At 49.6% G+C, this 20,267-nt stretch overlaps 2 protein-coding genes and 1 long non-coding RNA gene across 23 annotated transcripts in view; 1 reads left to right on the top strand and 2 right to left on the bottom strand.

Annotated features, from left to right (window-relative positions):
- TTLL9 (tubulin tyrosine ligase like 9) overlaps positions 1-1,448 on the bottom strand; it is a 51,032-nt gene extending 49,584 nt beyond the window's left edge. For 6 of the 11 annotated variants that reach the window (XM_081559549.1, XM_081559551.1, XM_081559547.1 and 3 more), the window contains exon 1: positions 937-993. Coding sequence is in view for 4 of the 11 variants with exons in the window: in XM_081559545.1 (XP_081415671.1) it covers positions 937-951 (15 nt within the window). In the remaining 7 variants the exon portion in view is untranslated. Of the gene's footprint in view, positions 1-724; positions 994-1,411 lie in introns of those variants that run through there. The other 5 variants (XM_081559550.1, XM_081559543.1, XM_081559544.1 and 2 more) reach the window with 2 other exon arrangements.
- Positions 1,449-4,825: 3,377 nt separating this feature from the next.
- On the bottom strand, positions 4,826-9,226 carry LOC145533066 (uncharacterized). Its single transcript, XR_014073791.1, has 2 exons — positions 8,584-9,226; positions 4,826-6,659 (listed from the first exon to the last, which is right to left on the bottom strand). It is a non-coding gene; the product is annotated as an uncharacterized LOC145533066 (long non-coding RNA).
- Positions 9,227-9,299: 73 nt separating this feature from the next.
- On the top strand, positions 9,300-18,248 carry DUSP15 (dual specificity phosphatase 15). Of its 11 annotated transcripts, none has more exons than XM_081559564.1 (8): positions 9,422-9,544; positions 10,329-10,362; positions 11,010-11,068; positions 11,941-12,023; positions 14,166-14,215; positions 15,200-15,274; positions 16,393-16,564; positions 17,601-18,248. In XM_081559564.1, exons 7-8 carry the CDS (start codon positions 16,439-16,441, stop codon positions 17,871-17,873), a joined length of 399 nt encoding a protein of 132 aa, XP_081415690.1. In that variant the 5' UTR covers positions 9,422-9,544; positions 10,329-10,362; positions 11,010-11,068; positions 11,941-12,023; positions 14,166-14,215; positions 15,200-15,274; positions 16,393-16,438; the 3' UTR covers positions 17,874-18,248. The 11 variants fall into 11 exon arrangements, with proteins under 11 accessions (XP_081415684.1, XP_081415686.1, XP_081415690.1 ...); XM_081559561.1 differs by having other exon boundaries at positions 9,422-9,626; XM_081559558.1 differs by lacking the exon at positions 11,010-11,068 and having other exon boundaries at positions 9,300-9,544.
- The last annotated feature ends 2,019 nt before the right edge of the window (positions 18,249-20,267 follow it).

The following is a 20,267-nucleotide window of genomic DNA, read 5'->3' as shown; positions in this document are numbered from 1 at the left end:
TCTAGGGAATCTTCCCGACCCAGGGATCAAACCTGTGTCTCCAACGTCTCCTGCATTGGCAGTCGGGATTCTTTACCACTGTGCCACTTGGGATTGCATGGCAAAGGGAAATTAAGGTTGCAGGTGGAATTAAGGTTTGGAATCAACTGACTTGAAAATAGAGACATTATCCTGGATTATTTGGGTGGGCCCAAAATAATCACATTTTTTTGCTCTGAAAGTGAAAGTGAAAGTCGCTCAGTCGTGTCCGACTCTCTGCGACCTCATGGAATTCTCCAGGCCAGTAGGTAGCCATTTCCTTCTCCAGGGGATCTTCCCAACCAAGGGATCGAAATACAGAAATGGAAGTGCCATTCTTCAGAGGTGGAACACGGGGTATGAAGCAGGCTGTGGTGGCACAGCTGGATTCTAGAATAATTCATTCCTTTCTCTGGGTCTAATCTTTCCCAGATTAGAAATCTCTACCCTTTTGAAACGGGGGCGTTGGTCTGTGCACTCCTAGAAGGCAGGGGCTTGTCCGTTTCACCTCTCCATTGGCCAGCACTGGGCTGGCCTAGGAAAAAACACTAATTAGCGTTTGGGGGATGGATGGATGAGAGAGTTGCAAGCGGCTGGCTGGGTAAATCTCTAAAGAGATTTTCCAGATCAGGAAATCCGTAATTCTGAGCTTTCCAAGAAGTAACAGAAATCGCTGACTAAGGTTTAGAATCCTAGAGTTTCATACATTTCCCGCCTGCAAACCAGATTTCTTGAACTCGCGCTGAAACTCCGGCGTTGCACAGGATGCCGGGACTTGCAGTTTTTTCTCTGAACGCGTCATTTTCTTCCTTGCTAACGGGAATCTCTTCCACGAGGACTCCTCAACTTCTGAACCCCTCTGCGATTTCTCTCCCTCTCTAGGGACGATGAACCATCTGGATCGAGGAGCACGCTTACCTTCGGTCGTGACATGATAGGATTCCCCAGGGCGCGATCCAAACCGCCACTTTGTCTGGCTAGAGCCTGAGCGTCCCGTTGCCAAGGCGACGGAGGGAGGGCTCTGCCGTTCTGATTGGACGAGGTTAGGAAACTCCTTTCCACGCAATTCACAGACCCAAGCTGAGAAGCCGTTGCGTGCCAAGGCGGTCCAGACCCCTTTAATCCCTAAAACTTTCTCCCTCAGCCCTATGCCTCCGCGACCTAGCCGGAGACTGGCTGCCAGCCGAGGGCACTCACGCCTCGTGTCTCCTCCGGCTGCACTTCGGTTGACCTAATAGCCCTGCGTCTGAAAAGTTGTCAGTTTTTCGTCAATGCGATGGTTCTAAGTTTCCTTACTCGGTCCCTCACAAAGTCAGCTGGTCAGTTGCTCACGTGGCCAATCAGTCACTCTTGATTTCGCTCAGTCACTCATCAACTCTATGCCAGGACTCACCTCAACGTCTGCAGTAGCCTCCTGACCCTCTAGGAGTGCCCGCTTTGCTCTACCCGTTCGAATTCATTCTCTGCACTGCTGGCAAAGAGCGCTTTAAAACACAAATCTGATCTTGTCTCTCCCCTGCCTATAACCGGGCCATTTATTTCTCCCTGTATCCCGTACTGGCTCCATGTCCTTCCCTGCCTTACTTCCCGCTGCCCCAGGATCTATATACCTATATCCATATAGCTGATTAGAAACTATTTTAAAATTTTTGTTGTTGTTATTTTATAGCAATAAAAATATGTAGGAATATATCTAACAAAATATGTGAAAAACATTTCATCAAACAACAAATTTTTATTAAGCATCTACTGTATGTCTTGGCTCATTCTTGACTCTGAGGATACAACAATGAATAAAACTAACAAAGACTGTGGAGTTAATATTCTCATAGAGAAAATTACAATGCGTTATTGAAGGACATTAAAGAAGGCCTGAATATGTGGAGGGATATACCACGTACATGGATGGGAAGACTCAATATCATAAAGACATGTATTTTCCCAAATCTAATCAGAATTTTGAGAGCCATTGTCAAACCCAAACAACAAAGTTTATGTGTTCGGGAAGGGAGATATTTCTCTGCTTATCAAGTCACATCTGGTACAAAGAGGCAAATATTAATGGAATACTATAGGGATCCTAGAAACAGACACAGGTTTTTCTGTACTGATGTACAATAGAGGTGGAATCATAAATACGTAGGGAAAGGGTGGAGAACTCAATAAATGGTACTGAGAAACTGGCTTTCCATAGGAGTAAAAAATTGATGTCTGATTCAAGTAGATTAAAGAATAAATATGGCAAGCAAATATTTCAGACTACAACTGACCCTTGAATGAGGCAGAAGTTAGGGGAACCAATCCCTAAGCAGTTGAAAAACCACCTATAACATGACACTTGGCCCTTCTTGTAGACAGTTCTACAACCTCGGATTCAACCAATCGCTGACTGTATAGTACTGTATTATGCTTTTATTGAAAAATATCTGCAAATAACTGGACCTGCCCAGTTCAAATTCATGTTATTCAAAGATCAACTGTGGAGTATGATTTTTTTAATAAACCGCAACTCATAAGGGAAAAACTGATCTGTGACTTTCTCAAAATTTAAACTGCCATACAACACAAGACATTATAAACCAGACTAAAAGACAAGCTACAGATTAGGAGTAAAAATCTTCAACCTGTATAACAAAGGGGTAGTATTCAAAGAACTCTTGCAAACCATTAAGAAAAAGACTCTCTCCCACAACCTGCAAAAGAAAAATGGATAAAATATAAAACTGGGGACTTTGAGTAGAAGAAACTCAAATCACTAATATGCAATTGGGATATATACATAAAAATAATTATAAAATATGGTTTTAACTACATCAACCAGAAAACAAGTAAAACATTTATCAATGCCAAGTGTTTGTGAGCATGTAGGGAAATAGGAATCTTTATATGCTGCTGGCACATTCACACTTTGGAAGGCAACTTGGCAATATCTTATAAATTGAAAAGGCACACACCTCACAACCCATCAATTCAACTACTGAACATACACTCTTTGAATACAGCCGCAAGACCTATGAACTACCTTTCATCTTGCAGCTAATGTGCAAGATGACAACCTTCCCTAAAGAAGTTCTTACACTTGTGCAAGGGTTGTATGTATGAAGATGTTCTTTGCATGTAATATAAAACATTCTTTGTATTAGTGGAAAATATTAGAAATGATTTAAATGTCCACTAGTATGATGATGGATGAATAAAATGTGATATATTTTAATAATAAGATACTATATAGTGATAAAAATTAATGACCCAGCTCTATCAACGTGAAAATATCCTCCAAACTTATTTTTGGGTCAATAAAAGAAAGTTGTAGAAGGATAAATATTTTTAAAGGTTATGATTTGTGTTAAATATAAATAGTATATTTATACTATTATACACACAGAAAAGTATATTCTATATGCTACAGGTATATAGGTATCACAAGTTTAAAAACACAGACTGGAAAGATGTACACCCAATTCATGACAGTATTGCCTGTGGGGAAAGAATTAAAGATGAGGAAAGAGAAGAAGAAACTTCAACTATGTCAAGTTTATTTGGAATTTTTTTTAATAACCCGGTTGAAGCAAATATGTCAAAATATTCTTATCTGAATCTGTTTTTCAGGTTTTTTTCTAAATGAAAAACAAGCCATAGCAATAACAGAAAATCAGTACTATGAGAGATGACATTTAGGATACTTTGGTAATGCACAATGGTGGGGTCTAACCAACGCTAACTGGAGTCAGCAGAGACTTTCAGGAGGAAATGAGAGTTCGTCTGGTAAAGGGAACGGGAAGGGCATTCCAGGAAGAGGGAAGAGCATGTACAAAACCAGAAGACAGAGTGAAACACGTTTGAGGAAGTGAATGCAGATCAGAAAAGAGCGAAGAGAGGAATGATGAGATGGCCAAACTTGTATGTTTTGTTTGTATCCTTTTTCACAGATGTGGAAACAGAGCCCTAGTGAGGGCAGTAGAACCCAAGGCTCCTAACACCCTGTCAATTGGACTGTGATAGTAATAATAATAACAATAATGATGATAATAATGGTGATGATGTGCTGCGTGCAGTCTCTCTAGTAGATACTTTAAATATGTCCTCGCTTTTAGCCTTGCTACAGACCTAGAGGGGCATTTTCCCTCCTCGTTTTACAGATAGTAAATCTGAGGCCTGTAGAAGTTAAGAAATTTGCTCCAAGTCACAGTGGCAGAAGCCTGATCCCACAAGGCTTTGTGTGCCCTGCTAAGCAGGTTGGACTTTTTCCCAAGGACATTGAGTGTATTAGGTTCCTATTGCTGCTGTAATTACCGTAAACTGAGTGACTTAAAACAATACAAATGTATTAGCATATAGTTCTTGAGGTCAGAAGTCTGAAATGGGTCTCACTAAGCTAAAATGAAGGTGTTGGCAGCCTTGAGTTCCTTCTGGAAGCTCTAGGAGAGAGTCTATTTCTTTGTTTTGTCTTCCTTGGCTCATGGCCCCCTTCCATATTTGAAGCCAGAAATCATACCACTGTGACCTCTGCTACTGTCATCACATCCCCTCTGACTCTTATACTCCTGCCTCCCTCTTTCACTTAAAGGATTCTTATATGTGAATCCAAGGTGGCTCCACTGGACCCACCCAAACAATCCAGGCTAATCTCCCCATCTCACCGTCAGCTGACAGCAAATTCAATTCCATCTGCGGCCTTAATTCCCTCATAACATAACACGTTCCCAATGTTCAGGAATTAGAAAATGGACATTTTTGTCCATTAATTTGCCTACCATGGTGAACCACCAAATGGTTCTAAGCAAGGAAAGACAAGGTGAGAACTGCATTTTAGCATTTTTACATTATTATTAGTTTTAGAAAACTGTCACTTCGTGACTCATTTAAGGCAAATTAGGCTTTATAACAACTAACACTTTCAAAGGCTGAACAGTACATGGATATTAAATGTGTTAACTCTAATAACTACATTTTCCCAGGGTTTTTAATGTGATAGAGTTCTTTCCTACATGTGCTTTGAAAAAGTCAAGTAGAGGAACAGAGGGCTATGTGGTAGTTGATCCCATATGAATGAGGAAACAGACCCTGGGGCATTTGGTCACCTGCCCAGGTTCACACAGCTGTTAAGGCCAGGGTCATGAAGCGGAATTGGACTTCCGGCCCCCTTCTAGGCATTTCTTTAAGCTATCCTTGGGGTGGGACATTCTGGGAAACTCAAATCATACATCTTTGGCGCAATATTTCATGTGTAACCTCAGTTAGTTCAGTTCAGTCGCTCAGTCGTGTCCGACTCTTTGCAACCCCATGAATCGCAGCACGCCAGGCCTCCCTGTCCATCACCAACTCCCAGAGTTTACCCAAACACATGTGCATCGAGTCGGTGATGCCATCCAGCCATCTCATCCTCTGTCGTCCCCTTCTCCTCCTGCCCTCAATCTTTCCCAGCTTAAGGGTCTTTTCAAATGAGTCAAAGTATTGGAGTTTCAGCTTCAACATCAGTCCTTCCAATGAGCACCCAGGGCTGATCTTCTTTAGGATGGACTGGTTGGATCTCCTTGCAGTCCAAGGGACTCTCAAGAGTCTTCTCCAACACCACAGTTCAAAAGCATCAATTCTTTGGCACTCAGATTTCTTCACAGTCCGTCTCTCACATTCATACATGACCACTGGAAAAACCATAGCCTTGACTAGACAGACCTTTGCTGACAAAGTAATGTCTCTGCTTTTTAATATGCTATCTAGGTTGGTCATAACTTTCTTTCCAAGGAGTAAGCGTCTTTTAATTTCATGGCTGCAATCACCATCTGCAGTGATTTTGGAGCCCAGAAAAATAAAGTCTCTCACTGTTTCCACTATTTCCCCATCTATTTGCCATGAAGTGATGGGACCAGATGCCATGATCTTAGTTTTCTGAATGTTGAGCTGTAAGCCAGCTTTTTCACTCTCCTCTTTCACTTTCAAGAGGCTCTTTAGTTCTTCTTCACTTTCTGCCATAAGGGTGGTGTCATCTGCATAACTGAGGTTATTGATATTTCTCCCGGCAATCTTGATTCCAGCTTATGCTTCTTCCAGCCCAGCGTTTCTCATGATGTACTCTGCATATAAGTTAAATAAGCAGGGTGACAATATACAGCCTTGACGTACTCCTTTTCCTATTTGGAACCAGTCTGTTGTTCCATGTCCAGTTCTAACTGTTGCCTCCTGACCTGCATACAGGTTTCTCAAGAGGCAGGTCAGGTGGTCTAGTATTCCCACCTCTTCCAGAATTGTCCACAGTTTATTGTGATCCACACAGTCAAAGGCTTTGGCATAGTCAATAAAGCAGAAATAGATGTTTTTCTGGAACTCTCTTGCTTTTTCGATGATCCATCAGATGTTGGTAATTTGATCTCTGGTTCCTCTGCCTTTTCTAAAACCAGCTTGAACATCTGGAAGTTCACGGTTCACATATTGCTGAAGCCTGGCTTGGAGAATTTTGAGCATTACTTTACTAGCGTGTGAGATGAGTGCAATTGTGCGGTAGTTTGAGCATTCTTCGTCCTTGCCTTTCTTTGGGATTGGAATGAAAACTGACCTTTTCCAGTCCTGTGGCCACTGCTGAGTTTTCCAATTTGCTGGCATATTGAGTGCAGCACTTTCACAGCATCATCTTTCAGTGTAACCTAGGGCCCAATAAATAATATTTGTTGAATGGATAAATAGCCATGCTTTAACTTCTGAGGCACAAATAGTGATTTTCAAGGCAGGAAAACTGGGGGTCATCCTAGAATTCCTTCCTATACTCCATATCTACTCTATGTGCAAGTCAGCTGTGCTGCCAAAATACTAATATGTGCTACATCTGTCCCCTTCTTTCTGCTGAGTCCTGCCCCAAGGCCACAGAAACAGAGCCCAGAATCAAGATCTCCCCCGAAGCTGACTGAGCCCCTTTGTAACCTTGCCAAAAGCCCCCTGATAGTCACTAACAAGCTTCCTGACTCCCAGTTAAGCAAAGATGCCCACTCCAGTAAACACCCTATTGCACCCCAACCAGTCACCTAACACCAACCGTCCAGCAGGAATTTTGTCTTGAGACTATAAAAATTGGCTGTTAATCCATGAAAACTGTTGACTTTCCCTGGTCTGTCAGGAGGTCGCCCCACTGAGCTCGCAGTGCCCAGTTTATCTCTGCTGTTTGTTCTTAATAAACTCACTCCATTCTGAAATGCCCTGTGTCTGAAAGTTCTTTTCCAACTCGCGCTTTGACTGCCTCAACACTTTCCAGTTTCTCAGCTCCCACTTCTCCCAGGGTACTGTATCTCTCACCATCTCTCCTGAAAACCTCCCTTCTTTGCCTCTCTAATCTACACTCCAGTTAGGGGCCAGGGTGATCCATGTAAATCAGTTGACATGACCTCTCAGGTTAAAATTTTACTGTCAGGCTTTCCATCATGCTGAGCAGGAAACTATAAACACCCAATCATGGCCACACATGTTCTTTCACTCTCTCCTCCTTAGCCTCATACTTGCCACCTCCCTATGGCCTCCTCCCCTCCAGTCCTACTGACTCTTCCCAAAGGCCAAGCTTTCCCACCAAAGAGCCTTTGCTTGTGCTGTTCCTTCTGCTGTAAACCACTCTTTAAACACCCATGTCCTTCTTACACGTCAGGTCTTATCTCAAATGTCACCTGTTTAGAGTTCTTCCTGTCCCCCATTTTGTTTCTTCCATAGCAAATTTCCATTGTTTGCAAATGTTATGTCTATTTGCTTGTTTTGTTTGCCTTCCTTCTTAGCCCTGTTGTCCAATATGGAGCTACCAGCCACATATGGCATTAAGTACTTGACATGTGGCTAATGTGAACTGAGATGTGCTCCAAGTGTAAAATATACACTGGATTTTAAAGACTGAATACGATTAAAAGAATGTAAAAGATGTCATTAATAATGTTTAACTATTGACTACACATTGAAATGATTATATTTTTGCTATCCTGGGTCAAATAAAACCATTAGTAACAACCTGCTTCTTTCTACATTTTTAATGTGGTTACTAGAGAATTTAGGATAACCCGTGTGGTTTGCATTGTATTCATACTGGGCAATGCCAGTCTAGGCCATTAGCCAAAAAGATAGGAACCACCACCACCTTACCTACCTCTGTGTCACTACCATATAGAGGGTACTAAGTATCTGTTGGATAATTTAGTTTTTATGAGAACCCTGGACACACAGCTGAGACAGGCAGTTCTATGTACACTGCGAATTTGAGGAAGAAAGAAATACCAAAGAAACACTTATTTTCCTCCAGTCACTGTATTTCAAATAGGTTCCGTGGACTCTGTCCCCACCTTCCTCCTGCAGTCACCTACTACTGTAGATGGAGGGGGGCAGGTGACTGCTGGAGGAGCAGACCTGGTTTAGCAGCTACTATTTCAGTCCCCTAGGAGGTGTGTGCTCTCAATTATTTCGCATTCTCCAGCTTTGGGCCTAGTAGTAACACATTGAGACATACAGTTAGTAGCTGGGAGCCCAAGGAGATTTGCCCAGGGTCACTGCACAGGTCATAGGTGAATGAATAGGGCCTGGAACCTTGGTCTCCATACCCACCTTTCCAGACTCTTGCCTCTAACTACATCCTGTTGCAGTCTCTTTTACTCCAAAGGACCCAGGTGACCGTAACCCTCACTCATCTCCCTCTCCTCACATGTACCTCTGATTTATGGGAGATCCTAAGTAGACTTATGCCTGGTCCCAGGAAAGCTGACCCAGATGATACTCTCTTCAGAGGCCAAAGAGTATGAGAGGAAGAGATGGGAGGATGACTGGATGAATGGGTAGACGGACCAGTGAATGGATGGAGTGGAGGATGGGAGGACAGACCGGCTGCAGGAGTCGGGGAGGAGGATGGCTGGCGGGTAGGTTGCCTGCATGGAGGCGGGGCAGGAGGGTGTACAAAGGGACGGAATTATCCACTTTTCTCGCCTCACGCAGAATCAAAAGATCAGAGGACCCCTAGCGATCCAAATCCGGCCACCCCTACTCCCCGTCACGTTTCTACCAGAAGACCAAGGATGCCGAAGAAGCCCGGCGTTTTGCCCCAGGGCCCCACAGGGAGGGCCGGGCCGAGCCGGAACTGGGATCCGGGTCTCTGGGCCCCGCGGCTGGGGGGCTCTCTCCGCCCCCATCCGCCGCCCTCCCCTCAGCGCCTGACGGTGCCAGGGTGGGGGGAGCGCCCCCGCCCCCCACCTCCGGAGGTGGAGGCCCCACGCGGCCCCAACAAGCTGTCGTTGTCCCGCGGGCCCCGGGCCCGGCACACTGGGGCTTTGTCCAGCCCCCCGCCGCGACCCACGGGTGGGGGGGCCGCCACATGACCGAGGGGGTAGGAGGAGCCTGTGGCGGCGGCGGCGGCTCCAGCATTTCCCTCCCTGGCCGGGGGGCGGCGGGCGGCGGCGGCGGCGGCGGCGGCGGCGGCGGCGGCGGCTGGGCAGAGCTGGGCCGAGCTGCGGACGCCGGGCCCCCCGATCCCCGCCAGGCTGCAGGCGCCGGGCCCGGGCCGTCAGGGCAGCTGGTACACTTGCGTTCAGCGGGTGGCGAGCTGGGGGTGCTCCCGGAACCCCGTCCCCGGGATCATGGGGAATGGTATGACCAAGGTAGGGGGCCGAGATGGCGCAGCCCGCCCCTGGCCGCCCCCAGTCCCGGCCGGGCGCCGGCCTCCGACCTTCTGGCTCTGGCTGTCTCTGTGTGTGTATTTCTCTGGCTCCCCGGGACGCTGAGAGCAGACTTCAGTGTCTCTCTCTCTGACTGTCTCTCCGTGTCTCTGTGACTCTGTATTTCTTGCTGTGTCTTTCTGTGGCTCTCTGTCAACCCTAGGCTCTATCTCTCCCTGTGTCCCTTTCTCTGTCTCCATGTGTCTCTGTCTGCCTTGTCTCTGTCCCCTTGGACTCTCTAGTGCTGTTTCTCCATCCTTCCCCACCCAGACCCCCACACCCCCATTCCTCTGCCCGACCCCCCACCTGTCCGTCCTTCCCACTGCCTCCCTGTCAGAATTCTCCACCACCTACCTGCTACCTGCGAAGTCCACCGCTCCATTCGCCCCTCCGCTGTGCTCCTCCCACTGTCTTTCCCTAGGTCTTTGTGCCCCCCTCCTTTTTCCTCTCCCCCTATCCAAGCCGGCCTCCCTTGGTGGCCCACCTCTGCCGCCCTCCCTAGACCCCTCTCACAGAGAGTGAGTCCTGGCCCATAAGAGAGAGGACTTCGCTCCTTGAGTCCTGAGGGTCAGACACTCTTCATGAGTCTGAAGGGAGCTGTCATGCACCCCTATCCGGTTGACCCCCTGCCTGTCTCTCCTGTAGGTACTTCCTGGACTCTACCTCGGAAACTTCATTGGTGAGCACTGCCCACTCTGTCCCAAGGCCCTGGCATGCTCCCTGTCCCAGGCCTGTGTCCACCATTCATGCTCTGGCCCACGCACCCTCGACATGCTCAGGAATGGGGCTGGGGGCAGGGAAGTGATGCCAGGCTGGGAGCAGGGAGGTCTAAGGGGGACAAGGGTGGAGGAGCGGCCCCAGTGCAAAGGGCTCAGAACACTGGACTCCAGGCAAGCCTGCACCTGCTCAGAGCCTCAGCGTCTGCCTCAGCACAAGGCCTAGCCCCACCTCTAAGGGTTTTTCTGGTCTTGAGGTTCTGGGTTGAGGTCTGTTTGGGGGTGTTGCTTGTAGCTGGGAAGCTGGGAACACTTCCTGGCACAACCTCCTCCTCAGAGGAGAGGTCTCTAGAGACTGGACTCTACCTCAGAAACTTCACTGGTGAGCACTGCCCGCTCTGTCCCAAGGCCACGGCACTCTGCCTGTCCCAGACCTGTGCTAAGACACAGGCTGGTCTGGAGCTCCGGAGACCCGAGGCAGGAGAAGTCACTTCCATCAGTGGAGTCAGAGAAAGCTTTGGGGAGGGAGGGACATCTGCCTGGGGCAGAGTTTTCTCCACCCACTCCTGTCCTCCTTGAGCTTAGGGGCTCCCTCTCTCCTAAACCCTAGTCCCTTCCTCCCTGGGAGCTTCCTCAGCAGCTCACACCACATCGACTTCTGAATACTTGGTAAGTAAGGTCTGAATCCTTTTTAAGGGTGTAGGCCCATGAGGGCAGGGGTCATGAACTTGATCCCACAGTGCCATGCCCAGACAAGGGTGCACATAGTAAATAGTCAATGTGGTGGATGATGAAGTGGGCATGGAGTGGAGATAGAGTGTTATATACTTTGATGATAAAAGATCTTCATACGCTGGGAATCCAGCCCCTAGTATGGTCACTGAGAGCTGTGGGGGGCATCTCCCTGGTTCATGTTTCATTTAACTTTATAGATACAGATACACTATTTAAAACAAAAATGGAAGTCTATTCTGCATGCTATTCTGTAGCCTGTGTTTCGCATTTAATAATATATTGTGGACTTCCTTGCACGTCAGCACGTAGAGATCCTTTTAGTGGCTGCAGAGTATTCAAGTATGAATATACCATTATTTATCCAGTCTCCTTTTGGGTTGTTCCCATTTTTTACTATTTCTGATGTGTTCACAGTCATAAGGGGAGAACATGGTCTTCTCCCACACAGTTTTTGGTGTGAGTTCATTGTTCTGTAGTCAAGATTCCTAAAAGTAGAATTGCCTGGTCAAGAATATGCCAGGAAAGGGTGTTTGCCATGGGAAGAACAGTGGGGGCAAGGCTGAGGAGGTGCTGGGCTGTTCCCTGTGGGTATCCCAGTGGTAAGACTGAAGCCGAGGAGTATGGCGGAACCTGTCATGCTGAGGGCAAGAGGTGGCAAAGGAGCAGGGCACGCTGGTGGAGGGTGGGCAAAGGTGGAGAGGGAGGGACCAGGAGGAGAGCAGGGCGGTGAGCTCCTGCCTCACTTGACCGTGGGGAACATATAAATCACACCTGCCAGATTGGCTCAGACATCCTGTTTCTTTCAGATGCCAAAGACACAGATCAGCTAGGCCGGAATAAGATCACACACATCATCTCCATCCACGAGTCACCCCAGCCTCTGTTGCAGGTATGCCTTACCCCCACCCCAGGACTGTGCATAGCGGGGGAGGGGTGTTTTACACTCCCACAGCACCCATTTATCAAGTACCAACTACATTCCAGGTCCTATTCTGGCACATGGGCCTTCCTGAGCCATGCTAACTCATTTGGTTAAAAACTGACCTGTTTTCCATTAGCATCCCTACTTGCTCCCTGTTTGGCAACTGAAGAACAGAGAGGTAAAGTAACCTGCCTAAGCCCACACATCCAGGAAGCTTAGCTCCTTAGCTAAGGAGCTAAGTCCTCACAGGGGCTTCCCATTGTCCAACTGAATAGATGATTCTTGGCTCTGCATCTCCCTTGTGACCTGGGGCTATGATTTTACACGGCTGGGCCTCTGATCCCTCATCCCTGTCTGTCCCCAGGGAGCTGTGAGATGGTGAAGATGTTTTGCACACTGGCCTCCACTGGGAGGGTTGGTGCTGGTATTACCAAGTCCTGGAAAAGACAGGGTGAGGGTTATGACCTAGAGTAGGAAAGGAGGAAATCCAGACCAGATGTGCTAGAGTCCAGAGGTCTGAATTCATATCTTTACCACATTCTCTCTCGAACCTTGGGCCCAGGACTTCACCTCTCTAGAACTCAGTTGTCTGAAAAAGGGGAATTTTATAACAATTCCTACCCCAATGGGTTGTTGAGAGCCACATAATAAGTACTCAATAAATTGTAGCTGATATAATAACAAAGTTAATCATATTCTCAACCTATAAACAGAGCCCCTTCCTTCTTATCTGTTAGGATCTGGGTCACCCACTGAAGGGAAGGAATGGTGGGTGGAAAGGGGAAAGGGGCTCTGGAGATCTGAGATCCAGACCAGCTTCTGTCACAGATTTGTTCTGTGACCTTGGGCAGGGTCCTCCCCCTCTCTGGGCCTTAGTTTTCCCTTGTGTCAGATTTGATGGTCTCTAAGAGCAACCTCTGATAATCTTTGGTTCTCAGTGTCATTTGAAGAAGAAATTTCCAGGTCAGTGGAGTCTGCTTTTGCTTTATAGGAGAGGCTTGTTTTGGAGTATTTGGAGAATGCAGTCACTAGAGTACCTGGGGAAGCTGTCTAGGCATGACTATATTTACTAATGAAATGATAGCTGGCAAAGTGAGTCCTTGCTCCCACAGCCCTCCCTTCTCCTCACCAGCATCTCCCTCTCCATCCATCAGAGAATTTACCAGTCAGGGTTTGATAATGCCCAGGAAGTTCAAGGCCGATTGTGTTGCAAACTGAAATTGCAAACCTTGCAAAAGATGCAGGCTCAAGTGACCTTGGGGAGGGTGAATTATAGAGAAGGGCTGGAATTTCACATAAGCCACTAACAGATGAGGACCTGGCCAGGGGGTCCCTTAGTCACTGGCTGGAGGTGGGCCAGGCCCTTGAAAACAGCCATTTGAATATCAAAGGACAAAGAGAGGTCCTTGAGAAAAGTGCCTCTTGGAATGTGGACAGAACTCATCTTTAAGATCTTGTGTGAAGGTTGGGCATGATGTCAGAGCACGTTTGTTGGAGAAATTACTAACAATTCATACCTTGATTATTTTAATAATTAGTACAGAGTTGGGAAGATGCCCTGGAGGAGGGCGTGACAGACCACTCCAGTATTCTTGCCTGGAGAATACCATGGACAGAGGAGCCTGGTGGGCTACAGTCTATGGGGTCACAAAGAGTCGGACACAACTGAAGCGACTTAGCATGCACAGAGTTTTATAACCACAGTTCATGAACTAAAAGCTTATCTTCATAGTTTTTGTTTCTTTTCAAGATAATAAAATCTACTTTGCCCTTCTTACTATGTAATTTTGTAATCCTCACATGGAAGAGTGTCACTTTAAGTGACCCTTTCCCAGCTGTTAAATCAAAGGTCCCGGGGCTCTTTTTTGGCAGGTGCCCAAGCCACTCGTGGGGTTAGGATACTATCTTCTCAGAATGTTCTGGAACCATAGGTGGTCAGACCTGAGAGGCCCTCAGAGAAGCTGTCTATCCTTTGGACAGAGACAACAACAGTGGCCCAGAGAGGGGCAGGAACTGGCCTAGGGTCGCCAGGTGCTTGGGAGGCCCAGGCTGGGGTCAGGGGGTGCAGGCAAGGGCTGCCCACTGCCCATGTGTGTTTTGTACTTGCAGGACATAACCTACCTTCGCATCTCAGTGGCCGACGCCCCTGAGGTACCCATGTAAGTTCCTCTGGGTGGGCTGACAAATGGACAGCTGCCTCCTGTGGTGGGAGGAGAGAGGGTGGGAGGTGGCCTGAGAGAAGACAGAGAAGACTGAGGCCCCAGAGCTGTCCTGGGGACCCCAGCACAGGTGGTCTCCCAGACTGCTTTGACTCTCAGCCACATCCTTGCCTATGCCGCTGGCCAAGCCTTAACCTCCCAGAAGAGCTCAGTGTCCTCAGCTGTGGATGGAGAAAGCACCCTGTCCCTCAGGCTCAGATGCCCCCATGGGTTTGAAAGGGTCAGGCTCAGCCTTTTCCTGGCCTTGGAATCTGGGTTCAGGCCAGGCTTTGCCATTTACTTGTTGTGTGACCTTGGACAAATCACTTCCCCTCTCTGAGAGAGAAAAATGGGTGTGTGAGGGGTGGGGGGTCTGCCATCATCAAGGAGACTTTCAAGGATCAGATGGTACACGTTGAGGCTCTAGGACAGGGCCTGGCGTGTAATGGGGGCTCAGAAAGCAAGATTGTTTGTGTTATTAGTAGTAAGGGCCCCAGCCTGTGGGGAACCCAGACAGACACTCGTGCCCCTTGGGATCTTGCTCCCAACCCCACTGCTGACTGTTATTGTCCCCAGGTGCTTTGATTGTAGACCCCAGAGGGGTGGGACTCCTCCTGCCCATTTCCTTGAAAGATCAAGATGAATCCTCCATGAAAACAGGATCCACAGGACCCGTTGAGGAGGTGCTCCTGCCTCTGTGGTGGGATTTCATCTGAGGCCTCTCTCACCGCCTGAAATGCCACCATTATTGCACACACACTTCTCCACCTGTACTGCAGCATCGGCCCCTAGTCACCTCACGTGCCAGCTGACCTGAGGACCCAGGGCTCTTTGTCTGTCTCTTGCCATCCCAGAAATGGGGGAGGAGCGGTGGGGACAGCTTCTTGGAGGCCTGTGCCCCCCCCCGCCCCCAAGCACTCAGTACCTTCTTGCTTTCTTCTCTAGCAAAAAGCACTTCAAGGAATGTATTAACTTCATCCACTGTTGCCGCCTCAATGGGGGAAACTGCCTTGTACACTGGTGAGTTAGGAGGGGCGTGGGGGGAGGGGAAGTGAGTGAGTATCCTCCATCCTGAACACGCCCTCATCCTGCGGGGAGTGCAGCCTGTGATGGGTCTTCTGCAGCCTGTCACCATGCCTGACAGTCCACCATTCATCTGACAGCCTGATGGAGGACACTGTCCCCAGCTGTGGCCAGATAGCTGTTTCTCCCTGAGACTCAATTTTCTCATCTGTAAAATGGGGGACAGACTGTTGACCTGATGGGCTATTGGGAGGAATAGGTGAAGTCATGCAGGTAGTTCAGCATCCTCCAGTAGTTCCAGCTCCTTCTCCTCCCCTCCAGACTTGGAGGCTATAGTATAGGGCAGTGAGGAGCCCCAGGCTGGGAGATGGGACCTTTGAGTTTTCCCAGGACCCTCTGGCCCTGTTGATGTCATTCATCCCATGACTTCTCACCATGCTTGCTTCAGGGCAGCTCTGCCTGAGCCCCAGCCATAGGGACACCACCTCTAGCCTGTCTCTCCCCCTATCTCCTTTCCTTGCTTCAGCTTCACTGGTCATCTCTCCATTCTTCAAGTCCATCCGGATCCCACTCACGTGGTCTTTGTACACTGCTGGAATATTCCTAACAATCCTTACCCATCTTTTAGGATTCAGCTTGTTGTCACTTCTTTAGGAACCCCTTCCCTAATCCTCCACATCCCTTCCACTAGATGAATACCTCTTCCTATACCATCTCCTAGCCCCTGGACTCATCTTCAAAGCAGTTATCACCACCTGAAATTGTCTCCCTGGTTAGTGTCTGTCTCTCCCAACCATCTTATAAGCCTAGGCTGGCAGAGATCATGTCTGTTTTATTCCCAACTATATCCCCAGTACCTGAAAAATCACAGATGATCAGGAAACATGTGTTGAATGATTGAGTGAAGTGATGTTTCACTCAGGCCTTTGTTGTGGGTGAATGCCATGCAGAGGGTACAGCAAAGGCAAAGGCTTGGATGTGAGAAGACAGGTTTAGGCGGGTTCCTTGTAGTTGGAGCTCAGGAGGCAAAGGGAGGAGAGCTGAGTGTGGATTCGGTCCCTGGGGGACACAGAGGAGACGGCCTAACCTGAAGTCTTGGGGGTGTGGTGTCCCAGCTTTGCAGGCATCTCCCGAAGCACCACCATCGTGACGGCGTATGTGATGACTGTGACGGGGCTAAGCTGGAGGGACGTGCTTGAAGCCATCAAGGCCACCCGGCCCATTGCCAACCCCAACCCAGGCTTTAGGCAGCAGCTTGAGGAGTTTGGCTGGGGCAGTTCCCGGAAGGTAGGGGCTGCGGCTCAGTGGTAAAGAATCGGCCAATGGGGACGCAGTTTCAATCCCTGGGCTAGGAATATACCCTGGAGGAGGATATGGCAACCCACTCCAGTATTTTTGCCTGGGAAATCCCATGGACAGAGGAGCCTGGCGGGCTACACATGGGGTTGCAAAGAGTTGGACACGACTGAGCAAGTAAACAACAATGGGGGCAGGGGTGTGAGACTTCTTACTTGAGCTGAGCACCGATTGGAAAGAATTTTGCCTGTGCTTCAGACCTGGCAGAAGATTTTTCTGAGGTCTTGAACTTGTGGCTCTTGAGCTAACTTAGCCCCTAGGTGTATTTTGTTTGGCCGGCCAGAGGTTTTCTTCTCATTTTTAACTTAGGATGTGTATACCCGCGGGCCAGATTATGGACCCTTCAATTTGGCCAGGTGCCAGCAATGCCCACTCTGCCTGCCTGGAACCTGAAGGCATTTGAGCCTCTTGCTCCTTTGGGGAGACCTGTCCAGTCCCTACTCCACCCCTGGGTCCTTGAGGAGGCCAAAGCAATTCCTTCTCCTGTGCCCACTGGGCAGATGGCACGTGGAGGTGTCAGGGACTGAGCCCCCCCTCCCCCCTCCCCGGAACAGGAGATGACAAACAGAGAGAGAAGCAGCTAGTGTAGGAAGCCCGGCTGGTTCCGAGACTTGTCTGCAAGGCTGTATTAGGAAAGAGACAGGCAAGGAAGAGGGCCTGCGTGAGCCGAGTTGTGCAGGCTGGGGAGGGTTTAGTGTGGTCCCCACTGTGCAGGTGTGGGGGGGTCACTTCAGTAGGCCTGGAAGTTGGAGTGTCAAAGGGGAAGGAGTGGATTCAGGGAGAGGTAAGGGACTTGGAGGGAGAGGGGGCTCAGTGAGGGAGATGGAGACCCCAAGGGAAGCTAAGAGGACGCTCAGGAAGGGGAGGGGCTTAGCGAGGTGTGGGGAGCTAGTAGAAGAGCGGAAGCCCTGAGGATGGAGAGGGGACCCCGGGCCGGGCACCGACCCCGCTCCTCTTCCCGCCCCAGCTTCGCCGGCAGCTGGAGGAGCGCTTCGGCGAGAGCCCTTTCCGCGACGAGGAGGAGGTGCGCGCGCTGCTGCCGCTGTGCAAGCGCTGCCGGCAGGGCTCGGCGAGCGCGGTCGCTTCCCCGGCGCCCAACTCCACGGCCTCGGAGGGGACCCTGCAGCGCCTGGTGCCGCGCTCGCCCCGGGAGGCCCACCGGCCGCTGCCGCTGCTGGCGCGCGTCAAGCAGACTTTCTCCTGCCTCCCGCGGTGTCTGTCCAGCAAAGGCAGCAAGTGAGGATCCCGCCCCCGCCGTGACGCCCCTCGTCCACCCGACTGGTCCCCCTTCTGGGATCGTCTGGGCCTCTCACGGCCTTCTGGAGGGGCCCAGTGCCCGTGGGAGCCCCGCGGTGGCCTGATCCCTGCTCCTGCCCCTCTGCCCGCCTGGCTTGTCTGCGTCCGCAGTCGGTGTGTCCTCCATCTGTGTGTGTGGCTCTGTGTCTGGGCCGGCCTGCTGCAGCCACCTGGTGCCTTAGTTCTTGGGCTGGGGGAGGGCGCACCCGCGCCTCCCCTCCTCCCCGCCCCATTAAAGGCGGCGGGAGTGGGAGTGGGTGAGGGGGAGGGTTGGATGGGCCTGGAGGATATTAAAGAGACCCAGAAGCTGCCGGTCTGATCTCGTCTCCCAGTCATTCAGTCATTGAGCTAAGGGGCGGGGGCGGGGGAATGGGGGGTGAGGGGGGGCTGTTCCTGGCGCCTGCAGGAAACAAGAATGGGAGGAAGTTTGCATCCCATACGGCCTGAGGAGCCTGCCATCTTCCCAGCACTGCAGTGTGCTGGGCTAAATTCCACTTCCTTATCCTCACAGCTATCTCTCCCTGGAGCCCTGGTCTCCTGAAAAGGCCCCCAACTCTTCTTTCTCTCTGAACCCCCTGCCCCCTGGCTGAGCCCCTGTCCTCCCTGAACCCCACCTCTTCTTCCCCAGCTCCCTTCCTTTCCCTATCCACAGATCCTAGCTAGTAAAGGTATAGAAGTAGTACCTCCCTCATGCCTGATTTTTTACTAGAATGAGTTCACTTAATCTGGGAGGAAACAAGTTCAGAGAAGTCAGGCAGCTTGTCCAAGGACACACAGCCAGAGTAGGGGAAGCAGGATGTGACCCTAGACAGTCTGTGTCCCATGACGGTTGTTAAAAAACAGCTCCTTCTGGTCTTGAAAGTTACTGGCCAGGAGGACCCACCCCTGGCTAGTGGGAATGACCCTTCCCACTTAGAGTTTAAAGGCCAGGGGAGCCCAAGAAAGGAAGGGCCTCAGGGCAGCCCAAGAAAGCAGCAGACTGACTGAGGATGAATAGTGGTCACCTGAGCTTATTTTTCCTAACCCTAAAATTAACTTAGAGTTAAGAGGGATCTGAAATTTCTGTAATCTAATAATCACCTGTACAGGGGTTCTTATGATTCATCAAGACCTAGGGGTGATGGAGGAGGCCCAGATTCCAGGATCGGGGGTGGGAGATGGATGAAATAACCTTCACCTGCTGCCCAACCTCCTCCTCGGCATTCACGCAACAAAAGTTCATTGAGTACCTACTGTGTGCCAGGCGCAATGAGCTGGGCACTGAAGACACAACAGTGAGCAAGCCTCTGCAATCATGTTGCTGACATTCTGATGGGAAAGACCCTGGATAAACAGATAAACCAAAGAAAAACTATGTTTGGTAGTGAGGGAGGGAACTGCTTTGCTGTGTGGCTGGAAGCATTTCAAGCAGAGGGTACAGTACCTGAAGAGGCCTGAGGTAGGATGGTGTATGGAGAGCAGGGTGGTGGGACTCACCAGAGTGCAGGGAGCCTGTGGTCCTCCTGGCTGGTTAGTGGTGCCACCACCCACCAGGTTTAAAACACCGTGTTTCTGCTGGTGTGGTTCCCTATGTAAAAATCCCCGTCGCCCTCTGGGCTTCCCTGGTGGCTCAGCAGTGGAGATGCAGGTTGGACCCCTGGGTTGGGAATATCCCCTGGAGGATGGCATGGCAACCCACTCCAATATTCTTGCTAGGACATTCTTGCTGGGAAGAACCTGGTGGGCTGCAGTCCTTGGGGTCGCAAAGAGTCGGACACGACTGAAATGACTGAGCACACACAATTCTCTCTGTCATCTCTAGGAGAAAATAAAACCCCTTGATAGGATATTCCAGGTCCTTCATGATGCTCCCCGCCCTCCTCATCATTACCTTCACCACACTCTGGCTCAACAACCGCAATAATATTATCACTCATTTATTGAGCACTCTCTGTGGGTCAGGCAATGTGCTGGACACTGGACTTGCATCTCATGGAATCTGCAAGTGGCCCTATGAAGTAGGCTTTGCTATTTAACAGATGAAGAAACTGACCATCTTGGTGCCCAAGATAGTCAGCTAGCAACTCGGGGGACTGGGATTGGAATCCAGGCAATCAGGCCCCATCCTCGTTACTATGACTCTGCCCCCTGCCCTGAAAAAAATGAAGAGATTGCCTGACACAATCAAGACTCCGGTTTAGATGCAAGTATTACTCTTGTATTTAACCATCTGAAATTCTCTGTGCCCCTTTGGAGCCCTGAAGTTCTGAGTTTGAATCCTGGCTGTGACTGTAGAAGGGTCAGAACTGGGTGGCGGCTGCCATATGAGGACAGAGAGTGGGGAGCATGGAGACAGCTC

This window comes from Giraffa tippelskirchi, chromosome 13 (assembly GCF_054371585.1).
Source record: "Giraffa tippelskirchi isolate mGirTip1 chromosome 13, T2T-mGirTip1v1.2.pri, whole genome shotgun sequence".
NCBI lineage: Eukaryota > Metazoa > Chordata > Mammalia > Artiodactyla > Giraffidae > Giraffa > Giraffa tippelskirchi.
Note: the sequence above shows the minus strand (reverse complement) of the source record. Positions and strands in the feature narration are given on the sequence as shown.